The 21806-nt window shown below is 39.1% G+C and overlaps 1 protein-coding gene across 15 annotated transcripts in view; it reads right to left on the bottom strand.

Moving 5' to 3' along the window:
- Positions 1-21806, bottom strand: part of PCDH9 (protocadherin 9) — a 1094858-nt gene that overhangs the window by 556004 nt on the left and 517048 nt on the right. For 11 of the 15 annotated variants that reach the window (XR_013543774.1, XM_072993180.2, XM_078390750.1 and 8 more), the window contains one exon: positions 12314-12379. The exons of the other annotated variants lie outside the window; for them this stretch is intronic. Coding sequence is in view for 10 of the 11 variants with exons in the window: in XM_072993180.2 (XP_072849281.1) it covers positions 12314-12379 (66 nt within the window). In the remaining variant the exon portion in view is untranslated. The remainder of the gene's footprint in view (positions 1-12313; positions 12380-21806) is intronic. 15 annotated transcript variants of the gene reach the window in all.

Below are 21806 nucleotides of genomic sequence, written 5' to 3' on the forward strand. Positions count from 1 at the left end.
GCGACAGGAGCTCCTTTCGTCATGTGGATTTGATCTTAAAATTGCTGGTCTTCCGACCTTGCAGCACAGAGGCTTCTACAGTTTAACCCGCAGCACCACCATGTCCTGTCTATGTATACATTGCTAAAGGGACATAACAACTCCAAAGGCCTTCTACCCTTGATTTTCTATGATAATTTCCAATCCAAGTGAGTAAAGTCTGTCCAAAGCCATTTCATGAAAATCAGTCTATCTCCACAAGTGCTGCTGTTGTACCAAATAAATGAGGCAAAGAAATTAGTCAGACAAAGAATTGAGGATAAAGAACACCAAGCTGACTTTGCTAGTATACAGAATCTGTTGTTAAGGGCCTACATTATGAACCCCATGGAACTGGCAAACTATCTATCACTCTTAGAAGTGAGAGGATCTAGAAGAGCTTTTACACTAGCAAGATGCTCTGCCCTTCCATCTGCCGTCCTCAAAGAGAAATATAGGAATGTGTCTCATGTAGAAAGGCTTTGCTCCTGTTCGTTTGGGGTGGTAGAAACTATGCAACACAGGTTTTTACCTGTCCCCACAATGAAATTGCACGTAACCAGATTTTTTCCCCTCTGATTTAAAAAATCCAAGATCGTACAGAAGAAAGTAGACTTCGGATTCTTCTCTCAGATAAAGACCCTAAGATTATCTATCACATTGCAAGTTTCTGCATGGTGATACTTAGATTCCAGAAATCAAAGGGTAGATATATTTTAGATGTATAGGTTTTAAATGGTTTTAAATTGTGGATTTTAAATGGATTTAAATTGGAAGATGTTAAATGGATTTTAGACTAAGTGGTTATTCTGTTATGTTTTTATGCTGGAAAGGCTGAAATTGTAAGTGTTTTTGTTTAATTATTCTAAGGACTGTAATAAAAAGTATGTATTTATGGGCTTGGGTCTTCATGTGGCCTAATGTTTACAGCTTGCCTACATCCACTTTACACTGAGGCATTTTTGTCCCAACCAATGTTACATACAGTAGGACCTCTTATCCATGTGATCCATGAATTCACTTATCCACAGTCTGAAAATATTAATAAAAAAAACAGAAAAAAAACTATTTTCACATATATTACTACAACTGTCCATTAGAGCCAGAGACCGTGCTATGAATAATTGTTAGTGAAGAATTCATAGCATGGTCTCTGGCAACCTCTAGTGGCCTGCTCTTCCTTTTACCATGCTATATATATAGTGTTCACATTATATATACAGCATGGTAAAAGGAGGGGGGCTTGTAAACAATCCCCAGTGGATACGGGCATCCTACTGTATTTGAATACAAAGATGACAGAAACTCAGGTGAAGTCAGCTGTTTGAATACAGTGGTGCCTCAACTTACTACCATAATCCATTCCAGAAGATGGACATAGCTCAAAATTGTTGTAAGTCGAAGCACCATTTCCCATAGGAATGCATTGAAATGCAATTAATGCATTCTGGCTGAAGAAAAAAATCACCAAAAAAGAAAAAAAACACTGCAAGACTCATTGAAAACACAATTAATACATTCCAGCCCGGGGAGGGGGGGAGAAAAGCAATCAAGCATGTAAGACCCATTGGAAATGCACAGAAAACAAACGGAGCAGGTCAGAAATGCACAGAGAACAAATAGGGCAGGTCGGAAATGCAAGGTAAACAAAGGAAAAAGCAAGGGAAGTATGCAAGGCACATCAGAAATGGGGGAAAAAACCCCAAAAAGCAACCAAACCTCCCAAGACCCATCAGAAATGGGGGAAATCCAAAAATCAAATCAAATCAAATCAAATAAATTTATTGTCATTGTAAGTATATACATGGTATACCCATACAACGAAATTCACATATACACCCAGAGACCAGACCCACATGCACACACATAAAAAATCCCCAAACACTCCCCACACACTAAAAATCCCTTACTAAGAATACAAATATCTACATCGCAGGTCAGGTAACACTGTCAACTATTCACTACTGGTGGTCTTTAAGCTCATTATTAAGTGCAATTATAGCTCTGGGATAAAAAAAACTATTCAGAAAACATGTGGTCCGAGTCTTAAATGTTCTATATCTTCTGCCAGATGGCAATAGTTCAAAAAAGTTGTAAGCAGGATGGGAAGAGTCTCTCAGGATGTTGTGTGACTTCTTCAGACAGCAGGATGTGAAGATGTCATCCAGGGTTGATAGCTGGAGCCCGATGATATTCTGGGCAGTTTTAATGGTTCTCTGTAGAGCTTTTTTGTCTGCTACAGAGCTACTCCCAAACCATACCAGAATGCCATAGGTTAGTACACTCAATGGTGCTACAATAGTAGGACAGAAGTAAATGCTGAGATGAATTTAACTTCTCGAACATTTTCAGAAAATACAGCCTCTTCTGTGCCTTCTTCGCTAGCATGTTGTGAACATGTTTGTAATGTTTTACAAACCCCCCAAGACCCATCGAAAATGGGAAACCCCCCCAAAAGCAACCAAATCCCCCAAGATGCATCGGAAATAGGGGGGAAAGCCAAAAAACAAAACCCCCAAGATCCATTGGAAATGGGGTAAAAAACCCAAAAAGCAACCAAACCCCCCAAGACCCATTGGAAATGGGGGGGAAAAACAAAAAACAAACAAGCAAACCCTCAAGACCCACCAGAAATGGGAAAAAAACTCCAAAAAGCGACAAACACCCCCAAGACCCATCAGAAATGGGGGGAAACCCAAAAAATAAACAAACCCCCCAAGACCCATCACAGCACAGAAACATATCCCCCCCAGCTAAAAACCACACTGCAAAAACACCCAGAAGAGTTTTTTAAAAGCAGAAAACAGCATCTTACCAGGCAGCCTGAAGCCTCCCACACACATGCTCTCAGAAGCAGAAGGAGGCAGTCTCAAGCCTCCTCCAAGAACGCACACTCTCTAACTGCTTGGGTGAAAAAGCTACAAAGAAGCAGCCTTGATGCCACCTACAGTTAGAAATGTGAATTTCCTGCCTTTTCCCCCAGCCTTTTTATGTTAATAAGTGGAAGCTCCGGTCGCAAGTTGAAGCAAAATTTTGTGGTCGGAGCTGGTCGTAACTCGAAATGGTCATAAGTAGGAATGTTCGTAAGTCGAGGCACCACTCTACTGGTAGGCCCCATTCAGCAAAGGAGGACAGTATCTGGAACTCACATTTGTGATATAAAATACAAGAAGTATGCATGAAACACTACCCTAGTTCTAAACTTGGCTGTAACCCTAACCCTGCTGCAAAACTAATTCTCAATGTATTGGAATTCCCATATAGGCCAGAATAGATCCCACAACTCACTAAATGTCATTGTTTTTTTTTAATCCTGGCACATGCAGATTAAAACAATAACCCAAAGGCATGTGTTACCACTAATTATACATATTTTGTGAGCACTGCAAATTTGTGAAAGGCCCACAGTGTTCTGGCAGTAACTACATCTTGGTACGTGCAGATACAGTCTTGGCAAAGCAAGGGCCAGTATAAAAAAGATGTTGTGCATCCAGCCCTACAGTTTAAGCTATGGGCTTCCTGTACATATTGCAGTGATATTTTGCTTTCATAACACACAACCAGTGATGCTTCTTTTTGTATCTGGCAGGTTCTTGCTAAACCAACGGGTGGGAGATGCACTAATGTATTTCATGATCTAACCTGTATTTTGAAACACAAGAAAAGTTCATCTCTATTGTCATTTGAGTTGACCACTTCAAGCATACTATGATTTTTTTTTGTATGTTCATTTTTTTATATATTGAAGAATACAATTGTTCGTACAACTCCTTTCAGCTTTCCAAAAGGAAACCAACCAGATGGCATCAAGTAACAGGTCGGTAAAAAAATATGTAGGAATTGAAATACATAATAGGCTGGGCAGAACAGATGCATTTTGACTACCTTCCTAAAACCAATTAATAAGAGAGCAAAGGTGCTCTGTTGGCATGCTCAAACCAAAATGTCCTCCACCTTACATGTCCTGGTGATAAAATGCAGAGCAAGGCCTCTGAAGATGAATATATTTGGCTGTTCATGTATAGTACCTTGAACTGGGTGTGGAAATGGCTGGAAGCCAACTGGTTTTGTATTCAGTGGAAAAGAGAGAATGAGGGAGAAAGACACACACACACACACACACTTCCATTCACATACACTAACATGAAGGCTTACAATTATATTCTTTCCATGGAAATTTAATGCATACCCTCAAACTTGCAAAGTATCAGAACAATTCCCAATTACATCCATACAAAAGCACAGTTCAACATTGCTACTAGTAGGTTGTGAGGAACGCACCGCAATTATCAGTGCAACATGGCCTTAATATACTCAATACATTTTACAACTTTGTTTTACATCATTAAAACTGAGTGGATAATTGTGGGGTTTTCTGAGCCTAGCCAGGTACTGACAATATATGAGCATCAGAGTTCCTTTGTGGCATTTTATTTACCTTGAATTATTTAAATAGCATTAATTTTAATATACTTGCTTGTGCCTCATGCTTGATGTTTATACCAGCCAAAAATAAACAAACCTTTGATTTTGTAACTAATAGGGAAGGGAATTACACGACTAGATTAATTGTTTTCCACTAAGGATTGCTTCATATGCAATGTTTTCCTACAGAGATATCACTTCCTACACAAACGTTGTTCCTAAATAGGAAAAGCACACAAACAATATTGAAAAGAAACGAATGGAATTTGTTTGAAAATGCAGCTTAGAATAGTATTATCATAACAAATACTTCATATATAAGGGGTGAAACCATTTAGCCATTGAGTAGTTCCCAGGAATAAAATAGTCTAATGCCATATAGAGGAACTCCTAAGGCATGAAACTTTCACTTAATCCATTCTGTCCACCACAGCTGGCCCAAGACATGGTGTTCCCCATTCACCTGTCTCAAGGTGCTGAAGCCATATAAAGTATTTTCACTCAGGAACCAGAAATTCCTTCAAGCATGCTGGCAGTAAAGATATAATAACAAACTAAATAATTAAGAAAACAAAAATCTTCTCTGTGAGGCAGCCATTTCATTCTATTAAATGGTAGACCTCACCCCAATCTGTCCACACAACCCCCTTTTTTATCTGACAATGACTGCAAATGGAAGAAGTGAATCCATGCTAATATATGAGTACCTTATGGACTGTTGAACTAGATTCCTTCTGCAGGAATTCTTTGTAGTGTAACTCAGTCCAGTGGAACATGCCATTCTGTCTAAACTAAAGTATCACTTTCTTGAACTCTGTAACTCCCATTTACAGAACAAGACCCACCCACCCTAGGAAGTGGGGTGCTTCAGGAATACAATCTAAACTTGTGCATGTGGTGTGTCAGCAGACAGCATGGCTCTTTCACACTGCCCACCCATCTGCACTCTGTCTTGCTATTGCGACTGATGCAGTGATCCTACAGTACTTCAATTACTGTCTGCCTTTGGAATTTGAAAATTAAATCAACAAGCTTCCTTCTGACTGGGTCTGTCAGAAACCTAGGCCACTAATAAAATGCCATATAACTCTTTTCTCAACTATACATAATTAGATAGCACATTACCATTGAACCTTTCAATCTTTTGGGCCATATTCATTTGGCCTGTCTCTTTTCTTAGCAGTTTCCCTTAAAGTAGCTTGGTTCCAATTCTTGCTAATGCATCTTTCTTGAATTTTCAGCTGGATGATTCATAATGGGACTCATATTCTAAATTTCCCTTCTGAGAGCTCATACAATATGTAATAGTTTTTGTAATGAGATCTATCTATCTATCTATCTATCTATCTATCTATCTATCTATCTATCTATCTATCTATCTATCTATCTATCTATCTATCTATCTATCTATCTATCTATCTATCTATCTATCTATCTATCTATCTATCTATCTATCTATCTATCTACAGTAGATATTCCTAAATAGATAGTTGCATAGATATTAGTGGAAATGTAGACTGAAATACAGTTATAGAGACAGATTTGGAAGGGGTAGTTGGTTCTGCCTGTGGGAAGCAGCTCAGCAGACATGGCCTACTTGTGTAAGTTTTTAAAGTGGTCTCCCAGTTGTCAGTCTCTCTCTGGAGACAAGCAAAAAGCAAAACAAGTTTATCTTTAAACAGTAGTTAATGTCCTGAATTGTGCCTCAAGGACCCAAGAAGCAGAAGCTTGATTTAACCGTCTTGAGTTGTTGCCAGTGTCTCACAAACTGTCTCAGAAGGGAACAGTGTATCGAGAGCCCCTTTTCAAACACAAGTGTGGGAGCACGTGAGAGTCTTTGCAACAATTACTGTCAATCTCTTTTTGACATCTCTTGTCTGAGTTCTTTCCTCTTTTCTCTTTTAAAGGATCAAAACTAGAAATAACCTAGGCCTTTAAACATAAGACAACATTTAAAATGTACATATTTTAATGTTAATCACAAAAATCAAAGATGGAAAAAACTTACAGAACCTATGACTCTCGCCAGCACTGAAGGCTTTCAAACAGAGATGACAGATATCAAATGAACACCATTCAAAACACAAAGAAATAGAAATGATTATTAAAACTAGGGAAGAGCTCTTCATCACCCATAAGAACTATACAAACTGTCTCGTTTAAGCAGATACATTGTTTAATTTGTATTCAATGTGTATGAGTTCAACAATGGCCTGTGAACCTTCGTTGACTGGAGATAAAATTATGAATAGAATCAGCAAATGGGAAAATCCCAAATGAACCTTGTAATGTGTACTAATGCATGGAATGTCAAAGAATGGCAAATTGCCTTGATTGTCTAGAGGTTTTCACCAACTCAGTTCAGTCAGTCAGACCATTCATTTACACACTGGATTTCATGACAAGAGACAAGAGGTCCATCCAAAAGGAAATAATAATCTCTTGAGCAATATGTATGATTGAAAGAAGGAAAGTAGTTGTGTTTCTCCCCACATCCTCTCTCTCTCTCTCTCTCTCTCTCTCTCTCTCTCTCTCTCTCTCTCTCTCTCTGTGTGTGTGTGTGTGGTGGTCTGTACTCTGTTTAGTAGAAGCTCCCACATATTGAATTGCAGGGGTAGCCAAGTTCAAGAGGATTAAGACAGGTCATAAAGGATATGTGACAGAACAGTCAGTCAAAAAAATCTGCAAATGTCTCCTCATTCCACTCCTCATGGCCAGTCATTACTGGCTATTCTGCCATATCTCCTCCATGACCTGCCTAAGGGGCACTGAAGATGTCTTTCCCCACACCCAACTAGAAATGACCAGAAGCACCTCAGAAGTGACAGAGGTAGTGGTGGCATACACAGCAACAAGGCAGATAGATAGGAGCATCTGGCACTGGTGGTGGCATGATGGGGAACTGGTAGCAGTGGCGCATCGATTGCCCCAGACAGAGGAAAGCTTGGGCCACCAATGTAGACACTGAGCCAAATATTCCAAAGTGTTGTTATACCCCTGAGCTATGCACCTATTTTAAAAATGTGTGGAGAGATTATAAAACATCTCAAAGTGTTTGATTGACCTTTGTAATGTTATGATGCATACAATCATTCCAATTTCTTAGGGAACAAAGCTGCCAGGAAATGAAAGTTCAGAATTCAGCTTGTGAGAAAGGTGAAAGCTGTCAATTTCACAGGAATTGAAGTTTCTGAAAGGCTCTACTGGCTGAAGGATCTCTGCTGGGCAAACTAAGAACTGGGAAATGAAGGGGAAGAGTTCTCAGGAGGTGGAGAAGATAATCATAAATTCCAAGGCAATATAGGTAATTGTGTGAGATGAAAAAAAAATCTGAGTGGAAAATGGACAAGAAGTCACAGTAGCTGCAATCCTGTTTTGTAATTCAGGTCATGAAAAGATGAAGATATCATAAGTCAGGTCAGTTTTTGGAAACAAGCAAACAAAAAACCCCACAAAAAACCCAATTGCCCCTGAAGACCCCAAGGCTCCAGTGGAATCCCTTCCATTCTGAGAAAGCTTTTTTTTTTTGAGACATTGAGATGGGAGGGGTGAAGTCTTTAATATCCACAAATCTCTGCCCTCAGTATAACTGTCCCAGAGGCAGTGTTTTTCAGGAATTAAAAAACCATTCCCATCCCATAGCCTCTAATGGCTTCATCACAATGAAACGGAGCACACTGGAGCCTTGGGAACGCTGGTTAAAAAAATTGAATCTTTTCATTTCTGAAAAATCAGTATCTGATAACATTGTTAACTTCTATGAACATGATTTCAGCCAACAGCTTGAGAAAAGTGGAAACAAACAAACAAACAAACAAAAACAAAATAAAAAATAAAAAAGGGAGGAGGAACCTCTATGCAGTCACACTCAGTGGTTGGGGATGGGGATCACTTCTATGACCCTAACTACCCCACCCCACACATATCCATTTAGCCTCTCTGGGTAGGTCACTAAAAGACCACAGAAGCTATATGCAATTTATCAAGAAGAAGGAACAGTGCAATTCTAAGTGCTGGGAAAGAGGTACTTAATAAGAACAGATAAGTAAAGACTTCAGCCTGTCTGGTATATGTCTAGAAAAGAAAGTTAGTTATGTATTCAGTATTCACGGCATTGGCTGAGGTGAGGAGACTTCTGAATGAAGGTTATCCAGAGAGATTTCCACATAGGCAGCGGTTCCCAGCCTTGGGTAACTCAGGTGTTCTTGGACTGCAATTCCCAGAAACCCTGGCCAACACAGCTGGTGGTGAAGGTCTGGTTTAAATGGCACCAGCTTGTTCTACAAAGTAGCTCCTTGAAGAAACAATTTCATTGACTCTAAAGGAGGCAAACACAATAGGAAAATGCACTAGCCCAGTCCTTCCTCACCTCACCTTCTTTCCAACTTCTTTCCTCCCCTGTGGGCGTGCATCTCATTTAATCTCTACTTGGCATGACGGCCCAATATTTACATGCCATCTGCAAATATTGTCATTTTATCTGCCTATCTGCTACTTGGATAAACAACCACATGACAACACAAAATCACTTTTCTTTTTACAATAGTAGGACATTGCTTTGTCCATATGCTGCTTTGCATGCATGTACCAATCGTCTGTCTCATGGCAAACATAAAATGGTTGAATTCACTATCAATTACAGGTTGGAACAAGTTTGATTTCAATTACAACAGGAGAGCAAAACAGCTGGGAAATCCCCAAGGGGAGGTGCGAGAACCAAGGGGATGAATGGTTCATTAAACAGTACTAATTAGGGAGAGATGAACTCGAGATATAAAACACATCTTGTTGCACTGCTTCCTTCACTGAGATGGTTTCTGAACAGCACCTAGTTGGACTGAATTTCCATATAATTGCTACCTTGTTTGGCGCTTTAACAACTGGCCTCACTTTCAAAAAGTAACAAAAAAGCAAATTAGTGCTGTTCTAGTTGCCTAAATTAGATTCAAATTAAACAGCTGCTTTTCAAGGCAAACAGACTTGGAATACCATGCGTCAAAGTAAAGCAGAAGTTCGAAAAATTTACTTTTAATAGGTTAATAATGTGTTTTGGGTAAGTGGAGAAACTTTCAGATTAGCTCCATGACATCATTTGAAATGGTTACTTTCGTAAAATTACAAACTATGTTTCCTTCTACAGATGAAAAGAAAAATTCACAAGCCCAAAACACAAAGGTCTCCTCCCCCCCCCTTAGTTTTATGTGCTTGACAAGGGTTCCACCCATGAGCAGCTTCAGATCCAAAAAAGAATCTGAGCCTGATCAGGCGGTGGAAGATAGGAGGGCCTGGCGTGCTCTGGTCCATGGGGTCACGAAGAGTCGGACACGACTAAACGACTGAACACACACACACACAGTGGTAATGCCTGGAAATGTAACTTTTCCACGGTCTTTCCAATAGGTTTGTAATGAGCACTGTAATCCAATGCTCAATCAGATGCCATCTGTATTAACATTGGCTGTGCTGGAAATTAAATCTGTCTGTCTCCCTATGTCTGTCTGTCTGTCTGTCTATCCATGCAAATGTCCTGTTCCAAATAAAGACTTTAAGATATTCAGATTGCTGCATACATTTCAAACAGCAGGAATTACTTGCACTGTATATAAAATGAGAATACTTTTAACTACACTCTGCAATGTCCTGAGTACCTTGGGAGAGCAATGAGTTCATTCTACACTCCCATGCAGACTTACTCGAGAGCAAATGCCACTGAGCTCAGTGGGATTTCCCAGCCAACCTGCTAATGAGAATAAAGCTACATGAAGGCAGATCACCATTCTAGGGACTCTCTTACATTTGAAAACTCTATCTTACCTTATTGGACAGCTTTTCTTCTTTCCATAGAAGATAATGCTGTCCACTGTATAAACTCTGTATAGTCAAATTATTGAAAAAGTCAAGAGCTAAACCAAATTGTTAGCCCCAACTAGATCACCAAATTAATGACAAATGTTAAGTCAACACTGATGTAATTCCTCTTGATTCAATTAGGTTGGGGCAAAAAACTGAATTTAGTCCAATAAATTACATCAACAGAGCTTTGCAGTGAAATAATATAGATTCCAAATTAAACCACAGAGCATATAAGGTCAGATTATTATTATTATTATTATTATTATTATTATTATTATTATTATTATTATTATTATTATTATTATTATTATTATTATTATTATTATTATTATTATTATTATTATTATTATTATTATTATTATTATTATTATTATTATTATTATTATATAATTTCCTGTATATATAATAAATTCCTGTACGGTGTGTGCCTGTGTGTGCTTGTATGTAAAAAAGCACAGAACAGCCCAGGAAAGGAAAACTATTTGGAGTCCCATTGGCTTCAGTGGAAGAATTAAATATATGCTTAATTTCCCCACCCTGAAATGAATTGAAGTGTATTTGGCTGGATTGTGCTGTGCTATAGATCATTTTATTTTATTTAGTTAACTATAAAAATTGAAAGGAGTGCTTGGTACAAACTTGTCCATGATGACAGATAGGTTCTTAACAGGAAGATTTGTATCCACATAAGTAGTGGTTCCTATATTATAGCAACTATAAGCAGTTCTAACGTGCATTCCAGATTTCCTGGAATTGCATGAGACCAATACTGATTTCCACATTTAAAAATACTGCACTCTAAGAGGATGTGAGATTTCTGGATTTGAAGAAACAATTTCATTGACTCTAAAGGAGGCAAACACAACAGGAAAATGCACTAGCCCAGTCTTTCCTCACCTCATCTTGTTGCCTGAACTAGTGAGGTACATGGAACTTGTGCATACTAAGAACTCAGGGTTTCTTTGGGCACAATGGGGCAACAGGAGTGCAAGCTCATGCCTTCTACCTTTGACTCAAAGCAGGACCATCTTACATTTGAGGCACTGCACATCATGCTCCTCCAGCTTCCACCTCAAGCCACTAACCCCCAAGACAGAGACCTGACAGGGTGTAATTCTGGTGCAGCTACTCAGGATGCTGAGCAGGCTTTTGGTATAGGAACCTAATGAAATTAGAAATTAAGTAGTAGTATAATGATATAATGTAGCATGTGTGAGAGAAGTATGCTGTATCCATAATGGTCATCAAAAGGATGTATGACATCAAATACTTAGAAACATATAACAAATGCATATTGTTTGAAAATACATTTTGCATAAGTATCTTAAGTACAATAGAGAAACTAATCATAACAACTATTTCAAGTCCAGAATATCAAAAAGGAGTGTTTCACTGTGGTATTGTGTACTGTGTGCTCTTGAATTGCCACCGAATTGTCCTGTTTTATGCTAGCCTGAATAGATGGAAATTTATATTCAGAAAATAAAATCACATACTTTCTAGAAATCTAGGAACATTCCCCTCTTCAAGGACAATATTTAGTTGTTATGTGTGGAGCAATCTGTGGTGCCCCCACTCAGTGAAAAAAGCATAATAGGCCCTTGTCTTCTATCATCACTTCTAACATGTGAAAATAACATTTTGAAGGAGGGGAGGGTCTTCTTTCTGGGAAGTCTGTACACCTGAGCCAGAACCCTGCTATCCCCTCTACTGTGCCTCGGAAGTGACAGAGTGCAGAACTCATGCGCACATAGGAGCTCCACACCCTTGGGTAATCACTGAATAAAGGCCATGTGTATGACTGTTTGGGTGGATATGGATGTTGTTACACCACAATAATCCCTCCAGTCTATGAGAAACATTGTGTTTATGAATAACAGTCATGAGTCGAACTCCCTAAGGAACTTGAGCATTGGTTTCAATGGGAAACTATGCCCACAAATACTTGACTTGGACAAAAAAAAAAAAAGAAAGAAAGAAACAGTTTCTTGTTGTGTAAACAGTTCTGATATCTTACCACCCATGGTTTGTCAGGTACCCAAATCTCCCACAAGTACTTCGGCATATCTCCAAAATTCAGTGCCTAAAAAGCAAGTAATATTTGAATAAAAAGATTTGTCACCTTTACTCCACCTGCAGATAATCCCTCCCACCCAGATTCTGGCACAGCCCAGATTAAAGGCTGATAAATTTCTGAGTGGAGTCCCTTTATGTCATTTAGAATTACACCTGTGTCCCTTCCCTCCTAGAATGCACAACCTATGACGTGCAACAGTCTCTTTTAGAAGACAGTCACCTTCTTTTTCTCAGGGCACTAACGGAAGAATCACATAATTTAAACAATTGTGTCCACAACGTTCACTCAAAACTCCTTGAACCACGTTACTGTATATGAAAATTGGGGCTTCCAGTGAGGGACGCAAGTTGAATTTCTCTGTGAATTTGGTGTTTGAGGTACGCTTCAGGTACTACTTTACTATTTAGATGCCACAGCTTGCATGAGTACATCCCATATTATGTATGAAATAAGAAAAATGACATAAAAGGTCGGAACCTTATGGGAAAGGATCCACCTAGCATTTTCTGCCCCTCCTACAGCAGATTGTTCTCTCTTCCCACTGCACCCTCTTCCTAGCAATATTTTCTTTCACATTAAGTTCTACCCAGATCTTGCAGACTAACAACTGTGGCTTCATTTATTAAGTCAACCCATCTCATGTTAAATCTTCCTCTTTTTCTACTGCTGCACTACATGTTTCCCAGCTACATAATCTATCCTGGTCACTTCTGTATTTCTGCATGGTATGATAGCCTCAATTTATTAATTTTTGCTCCATTGAGAGTTCATGCTTGACTTAATTGAGCACCTACTTTTCTGCCTTTTTAGCTATCTTTCGTATCTGTATGGCTCTCCTCCAACACCACATTTCAAATGAGTTGGTTTTTGTCCCTGTCATTCTTCAGTCTCTTTCTTTCACATAGTGTGAATAATTTTAACTTTATTTTTCAGTGGGATTCTTTGCTAACTCTAACTTCTTCCTTTTTTATATTTCAAAAGGCAAAGAAACATATTTTGAAAAACATGCACACAACATGTCCATAGAACATAAAACAAAGAACATCACAAACATACTGGGTTTGGATGGTGAGCAGGAACGCCTTCATACAGTTAAAACTAGTGTGCCAGATGTGCCCATTCATGGAGACACACACACACACACACACACACACACACACACACACACACACACACACACACACACACACACACACACACACAAACACACACACACACACATTTTTGTCCCTGATTATAATTGCAACAATATTCATTCATTCATTCATTCATTCATTCATTCATTCATTCATTCATTCATTCATTCATTCATTTATCTATTTATTTATCTATTTATTTATTTAACTTATATGCTGCCCACACTACCCAAGGTCTCTGGGTGGCTTACAACAATTAAAATACAATAAAAAGATAAGACAATTAAAATACAATTAAAATACTCTAAAAATTGCCATCAGGACCCACAGTTGATATTATTTCAATTAAAAGCCTATGAATATGAATACCATCCAAATGTGATTAAGGTTTAAATAATATTATCGTAGATGTACAATGTGCCTTCATTCATGGTATTTATTATTAGAATCTCTCCTTTTTTTGTTAAGGCTTCTTAACTTGGTCTGGTTTTCAAGGATCTCATAACCACCTTTTTACAGCAACTCTGTGACTGTGGTCTTTTTCTGGACACAATTCAGAAATGCTAGTTTTAACCAAAAACTCTAAATTGTTTGGTTCCAAGGTATCTTAAAGATCATATATCTCAGGTTTTCTCTTAGTGATTGGCTGTGCAAAAGTATGGTTACACTATAAAAATAAATTGGAAGATGGATCAGGAGTTTTGAAATAATTTTAAAGTCACATAGTAGTCACATAGTTTTTCACTTTTAATCTGTGTATCCTCTTGGGAAAACTTTTAATCTGTTTTTAAACTGTGTTATATATGCTCCTGCCCTCCTCACACTGGCTACCTCACAGTTACTTGCTGCTGCTGCTGTGGAGCTATTTTTAATAATTTTTGTTTCTTTCCTAATAGGACAGTGATTGTATGACATGACAGATAGAAATAAAAAACAGATCAGAATGCAAGTTTTTACTGGAGCCCAAAACACTTGTGTGGAGAAAAACAGCTTGCAAAGAGAAAGAGACAGAGACACACAAAGAGAGGGATGTTAAAGAAGAGAGAGTGAGAGGGATCCGGAAGCAAGGCTGGCGGGAGAGGAGACACATCAGTGATTGGAAATTCTCAGCAGAGAGAGAAAGGTTAGGTGGGGGAAAGCACTCCCCTCCTCCTTTGCAAGCCTTGAAGCTCCTGATCTTGTAAATTCCTTTGGTCAGGTCGGCTTTGCGAAATGGATGAGTCTTGTGGCACAGTGATTAAACTACAGTACTGCACCCAAGACTCTGCTCATCACCTGAGTTTGCTCCTGACAGGTTCAGATAGCCAGCTCAAAGTTAACTAAGCTTTCCATCCTTCTGAAGTCAGTAAACTGAGTACCCAGCTTGCTGGGGGTGGGGGAAATGTGTAGCCTGTTTATCTGGATTGTAAATTACCCAGAGAGTGCTTTAAGCACTGTGGGGTGGTGTAGAAGCAGTACACTTTGTTCTCCCCCCCCCCCGACACAAAAATAAATCACACTCTATTTTGGTATTATATATAATATAACCTCATATTTTACATATCTGACTTTTTATGGTTGTTTCTCTATTGCAGCCTTCATTGGACACAACCCAGAAAGGTGGCTTTGATATACAATAAAAAAGAAAGCAAGGAAGACAGAAAGAAGACGTAAAGGATAACAAAGTGTTGTGTAGAATATTTTAAGAGGAATGTTAGAAAGAATGGCATTGTGTGGGTATTTGCAGAGCTAAAGCCCTTTATCTCCACAAGGGAATGGGGAATATAATCTTAAGAGATTGTCTAGGGACAATCTAGATAAAGGGCACATTAGAAGTCACACTCTGGTTTTGAAAAAACTTAGGGTTCACAGTGAAGCTCCGTTTGTTGATTACATTGTAATCAAGCCACAAAGTGTCAAGAGAGCAAGATTTTATTGTTCTATTTGTTGAACTTTCAACTGCCTTGTTTAGAGATTTTTTTTAAATTAATGCACTGCTGAGGTATTTATTATAAATCAACCCTGAATCTGTAAAATAACAATACATAATGACAGCAGCTGCAACGGTCTTTAATGTTAAAATATTCATAGTTGTTCATTCTTTGTCACTAAATGTGGAATATGTACAGTGGTGCCTCGCTTAACGGCGATAATCCGTTCCAGGAAAATCGCCATTAACCGAAAACATCGTAATGCGAAAAAAAAACCCATTGAAACACATTGAAACCCCTTCTATGTGTTCCAATGGAGACAAAACTCACCGTCCAGCGAAGATCTTCCATAGCACTGGTTCTTAGCCTTGGGTTACTCAGGAGTTTTGGACTGCAACTCCCAGAAGCCTTCACCACCAGCTGTGCTGACTGAGATTTCTGGGAGTTGCAGTTCAAAAGCATCTGAGTAACAAAGATTAAGAACCACTTCTCCATAGGGCAGCCATTTTCGCTGCCTATCTTGCTAGGAATCCATCCCAGAAAACAGCAGGGAGCCATTTTGTTTACCCGGCGGCCATTTTGAAACCGCTGATCAGCTGTTTTAAAAACGTCGTTTTGCAAAGAATCGGTTCCCGAAGCAGGGAACCAATCATCACAAAGCAAAAAAACCCCATTTAGACCATCGTTTTTCGATCGCAAATGCAGTTTCGTTGTAAAGCGAGGCACAACTGTATAGTACTAGATTCCAGTCTTGCCAAAGCAACATCAGCTACCTACAACTCAACAATTAATTCTATGGATTGAGAATGAAACATTCAAATAACTAGAAAATCCAAAGTTCTCATCCAATATGTCCTTGCAGTTATGGCCCACTGAAGAAGACAAGTCATGAACTTCTAAGGTCCTCCTTGGCATCTAATTCTAGTGTTCTAACCAGCTGGACTTGAAACCCTTCACCAACATCAGTGCTGCGTGCTATTCTCTCACTGCATGCTAGTCTCCCACCATTTCGCAACCCCTGTGCAGTTCCCAACTTTCCATCGTTTAAGTCTTCTTCTCTATGCTCCTGGTAAAACCAGGTTGGAACATTTTTGGACCGTCAATGAGAAAACAGAAACATACAAAAAGTTCCTCGCCGTAGGATGACACTTCTCATATTCTGGTCTTGTAAAGATGCTGTGTATTTTCAAAATGAATATCACTAGAAAATGTGATTAAGGGTTGCCTTCATGCATGAACTAGTAAATGTAGTAACATAAGATGGGTGTCTGGGTCTTTTAAATCAACCAGCCAGTCCTTTAATGACCACTATGTCTGTGTGCTGAGGGACCAGTTTTGTTTGCTTACACTGAAAATAATGTAATAAAAAACAATGGTGGGAGAAGCACTTATGTTCTTACTCTCATGTTGGAAGTGAGACCTTTCAAAGTGGTTGAGGAATCTTCTACAGGCCTTACTGACCAAAATTAAGGCAGCATTAAAAAAAAAACACACAAATATTTTTAAGAAAATAATCTATCCATGATCCTGTCAATCTAAACAACATCCTGGTCTTCCAGGTCTCCTTCACAATTGACCACAGGCAGCCACCATATATTCTTTACAATTCCTTTGCTGGCCACAGATATGAACTAACTGATAGATAGATAAAACTTTATTACGGTCAAAGACCAGCTACAAATAAAACATTGAAATATATAAATATACAGAGGTATACAAAAATATTGGGAACAAATGCAAACACTCGTTTCTGAGGTGAACAACAACAGCATCAAAACATCTCACCTAAATCAATTCCAGAATTTCTAGCAAACCATGCTCTAACTACAGAGGCTCATCTGCTTTTAGGGACCATTTTCTAATGCCCATTGCAGCAGTAAGAAATTTGGCAACCTATGTATAAGAATGGGATTGGAGCCAGACAGCAGCACATGCATATATTGTTGCTCTGTACAACCGGGGAATCAGCCAATCAGAGGGGAAACAAGTTCTTCACATACATCCCTGTAAAATGTGCACTGCAACAGGACGTGTTCAATTGTTTCTATCTGCTCCATTCCACATGGGCAAAGGCGTTCTGCCCAGGGGATCTTTTTATACCGTCCCTCCTGCACTGCTGATGGTAGTGCGTTAAGCCAGACCAGAGTAAACGCCCTTCTATGCCTGGGCTGCTCCAACTGGGCAAAATAAGAGGTTATGTAAATACTAAGCTTTATTCTATGCTATGTTCAGTTTATCAAACACTCCACATGCCTTGACCTTTGTGTTGCTAACACTAACGGTTATACAAAGAAGATAGTCTCAGTAGCAATTTCTCAACTCTAGCCTTTTCTTTCACATGAAATCCACTTATAAACCCAAAGAATGTTCAGCAATTTATATGGGGAGTGACAGGATGCCACAGTTGGTGTTCAGAGCCAAAGGCTCATGATAAGGTTACCATATTTGACACCCTTTCTGCACAGCCCATTTAGATGCAATTCTGTGATGTGTGCAGCTTTTGTTCACTCCACTGGAATGTGTGTGTGAGTAACAACAGTCCAGGTTCCAGCTTCATGAATGCAAGAAAAGCCTTGCTGCGTTGGACTTTACTAGATGAGAACAGCAGTGGCCAGTTAAATGCTCCCAGCAGGCTAGTGGTAAGAATATTAAGAACAAAGCAAAAACGAATAGACAAAAACAGCAGTTATCTCATTGTCCATCATAGCCACCATATTCTTCCCTGACTGGGGTAGAAATGGAATGGGTTTTCTGTACCTTTATTAACTGTGTGGAAAATGGTTAATTATTTTTTAAAATATGGCATTTATACAATATTTTAAAATTGTTGATTTTTGTATAGTTCTGGCTGTTGTGAGCCACCTTAGGTACCCTATGGGAATGAATGAATGAATGAATGAATGAATGAATGAATGAATGAATGAATGAATGACATTTCAGTAAGTGACAACATATACTTGTTAAAATGTCCTCCTTTACACAGCTGTTAAAGGTACAGAAACCCTCTCTTTTTCAAATGGTCACCTAATCCTGCTCCTCAAAATTACAGTTTTGCCCCTCTTCTTATCTTCCAGAAGCTTCTTTCTCCTCAGCCATACTTTACAAGGTCAGTGTCTTTTTAAATACAACAATTTTAGTAAAATCTGTTTGTTAAACAAATTAATTTTCTGCCCTCCCTTCCACAGTGCTATATAATTAAAGAATATATATTCTTTAACAATTAGCAATCATAACCAAGAAGCTACATCACCATGGAGTACATTTTGCCTTGTAAAAAAACCCCTAGCTTTTAGTTCAAAACTGCTTTTCTTACTTTTATCATTGTTTGGTGAACAAAGGGAGAGACACTAAACTTTTTTAGATTAAACTTGGGTTATCGAGCCCTGTTGAAAAATGTGCCTATGCTAACATTTTGCCAGCAAATTATGTCCAACGTCTTACACACATGCTGTGTTCTTGCAGAGGTACATCATAACTGTTTTTTTTTAAAGACTGATCTTGAAAAGAGATTTTGATTCTTTATGTTCATTGAAAACACTCTCCTCTAATACTGAGTCTGAAGTTCCTAACTAAGCAGTGAGAGAAATGTGAATTAGCTCACCTTCTCTCACTGTGAAGTCGCATGGGGCATTCAGTTCTCTCCGGTATAAGTGGCCACAGATGTAGAAAAAGCCTTTTACTTGCAGTTCCACTTGAAGCACCTGTATGTAGTGCAGTTCAAAGGAATCGTCATAAGAAGGCTTTCCTCCTGATCACTTCTATATTGTATCTTGCTCACAAAGCTCTTAAACTGTTAAAAAATAAATAAATGGATAAACAGAACTGTGGAGGGCCTGTTTCTTTAAAAGAAGTGACAGTTTAGAGGAGCAGAAGTTTTAAAGAGAGGTGATTACTGGTGATGCTTGTATGTGTGCCCTCCTTGCTCCCCTTTACCCTCATATTCCTGCTGTCTTTTCTCCTGGCTTTTGCTTCTCCTTCTGCTCTTCCCCTCATCCTTTACAGACAAACAACACCATCCACACAGGAAAAAGCCTTTTCAAATCTTTCCAGAATAAAAAAGTAGTAGCCTCTGGCCAGAAAAGAAAATAGCCAGTTTTGCAATCCAGAAAGGGCTGGGAAGGTTTAACTTAGTCTTTCCATCATGTGGGCAGGGAAAAATAATATTTCAAATTCACCCATTTTACAAACAGAGTAAATATCAAAGTATTTGATAGTGTAGGCAGGCTCTAACTTGGACAACTTCCTTTACTTGCTAATCAGTACCTTATTTCAAAGAGTAGCCTCCCTCAAAACAATAGAAATATCATATTTGATTCTTGAGTTCTGCTTAATCAAGCCTCCAAGGGTATTAGCAAATGAAATTTAACAAGATGACAGCAAATTGACTCCAAAAATAACATCCTTTCTTAGTTTTAAATGCATCCTGCTTCATAGAGCCACTACTTTGAGTAGCTACACAAAATTAAACACAGGTATAGGAATAAAATTAAAAACTATAATCATGAAGAAAAAAACCCAGCAAAAATCTCATTATCTAACAAATATTAGCTAAGTCACAAGAAGGAGGAAATAATATTTATTTATTTATTTTATTTATTATATTTATATCCCGCCCATTTAGTCAATTGACCACTCTGAGCGGCTGATTAAACATTTAACAATCAACATAGGGCCATCACAAAGATACCAAGAGAATTAAATTAAAGAAGAATGAGACTTTCAAAGGCTTGAGTAAAAAGCTAAATTTACTTTGTTTACTAAAGCTAAGGAGGGTGGGAGTCTGGCACACCTCCACTGGAAGAGAATTCCAAAGCAAGGCAGCCATTACTGAGAAGGCCCAGTTTTTGGCTACTGATTTCCAGTTCTCTCTAGGAGTACCTACCTACAATATTGGGTGGGACCTGAGACTGACCTGAGGGAGAGCCATTCTGTCAGGTAACAAAGTCCTAAACCATATAGGGCTTTACAAGTGAACATTAGCACCTTGAATTTGGTCTGGAAGCATACAGGCAGCCAGTGCAAATGGGCCAGCACAGGCAATATGTGTTTAAATTTAGATATATCAGTGGCCAATCTGTCCATCGTCTTTTGTACTTGTTGCAGCTTTTGAACTGCCTTTAACTGAAGTCCCATGTAGAGAGCATTGCAATAGTCAATCTCCCAAATTACCAATGTATGAACCAGTGTTATTAGGGAATTCCCGTCAAGAAAGGGGCACAAGTGTACAATCTGCCTAAGGTGGAAAAAGGCAGATCTGGCCAAGGTGAGATCTGATTCTCCAACAAGGCCATGTCTAGAAGCAGACCCAAATTATGGACCTGATCAATATACCCGCCAACATTCAGCTCTGCTGGGCGGGGCTCTGACTCTCGCATGTGCGACTTTGCACATGACCTCCACTCCCCTACATGCAGGGTTTCATCGCACCCAGAACGATCACTGCATGGAGGAGGAAGACAGCTGTGCACGCACACACCGCACATAGAGGGAACCTTGGAACTGATTCTTCAGGGGGAGTGTGATCTCATCAAGACTAGGCAACAAATCTCCTAACCAATCAGGATTTCCTTCTTGTCAAGATTCATCTTAACCCTGTTTGCCCTTGTCCAGTCCATAACCTTAATGGCCAAACAGTGCTCCTTCCAAAGAGGAAAAGGAGAGATAGAGTTGTGTCTCATCAGCATATTGATGGCAATACACTCCAGTCCCAGAGATCTGATGTAAATGTTGAATGACACAAGCTGAACTACCTGGCAGTGGTAATCAAAAAAAGAACACAGTCACCACAATGATGTGCTTCCAATCCCCCTCCCCAACAGCTGATCCAGAAGGATACCATGGTCAAAATGGGCTATGAACAGCTCACACGTTATATCATCCAGTTGAGACCCCAAATGTCGTCCAGCACCAGTGAGATTGCAGGAGATGCAACAGTTTCTCCTGGTGGCTACCTGCCTCACCAATATTACTGATATTATATACTTTATTGGAAGCCTGCATTGTGTTACAATACTTGCCAGACAACTTTGTTACCACATCCCGGTTAGCATCCGAGGGAGCTTTTTTCCAAATGCTCTCTAGTTTTCACCTAGCTTGTTTCAAGGCTCAGTTCCTCTGTAAACCTAGGAGAAAAGTGAGCCCTGAGGCAGAGAAGGTGTAGGTGTGATCAAGCCAACTGCCTGAGCCACTGCCAAGTACCATTAACCAACCTGGGTTTCGACATCACTGCTAACCAACTCATCCAGAAACTCACCCAAGGCATCTTAGAATCCAATTAGGTCAAATAGCCTCTGTGGGCAAACCATTCTAATCAATGCCATCTCCCTGCAGGGGTGTATGTGTGTGCGTGTGTGTGGCATTGCCGGACTGAATTTCAGGAGATCATGA

Source organism: Pogona vitticeps, chromosome 3 (genome assembly GCF_051106095.1).
Source record: "Pogona vitticeps strain Pit_001003342236 chromosome 3, PviZW2.1, whole genome shotgun sequence".
NCBI classification, from domain to species: Eukaryota; Metazoa; Chordata; class Lepidosauria; order Squamata; family Agamidae; genus Pogona; species Pogona vitticeps.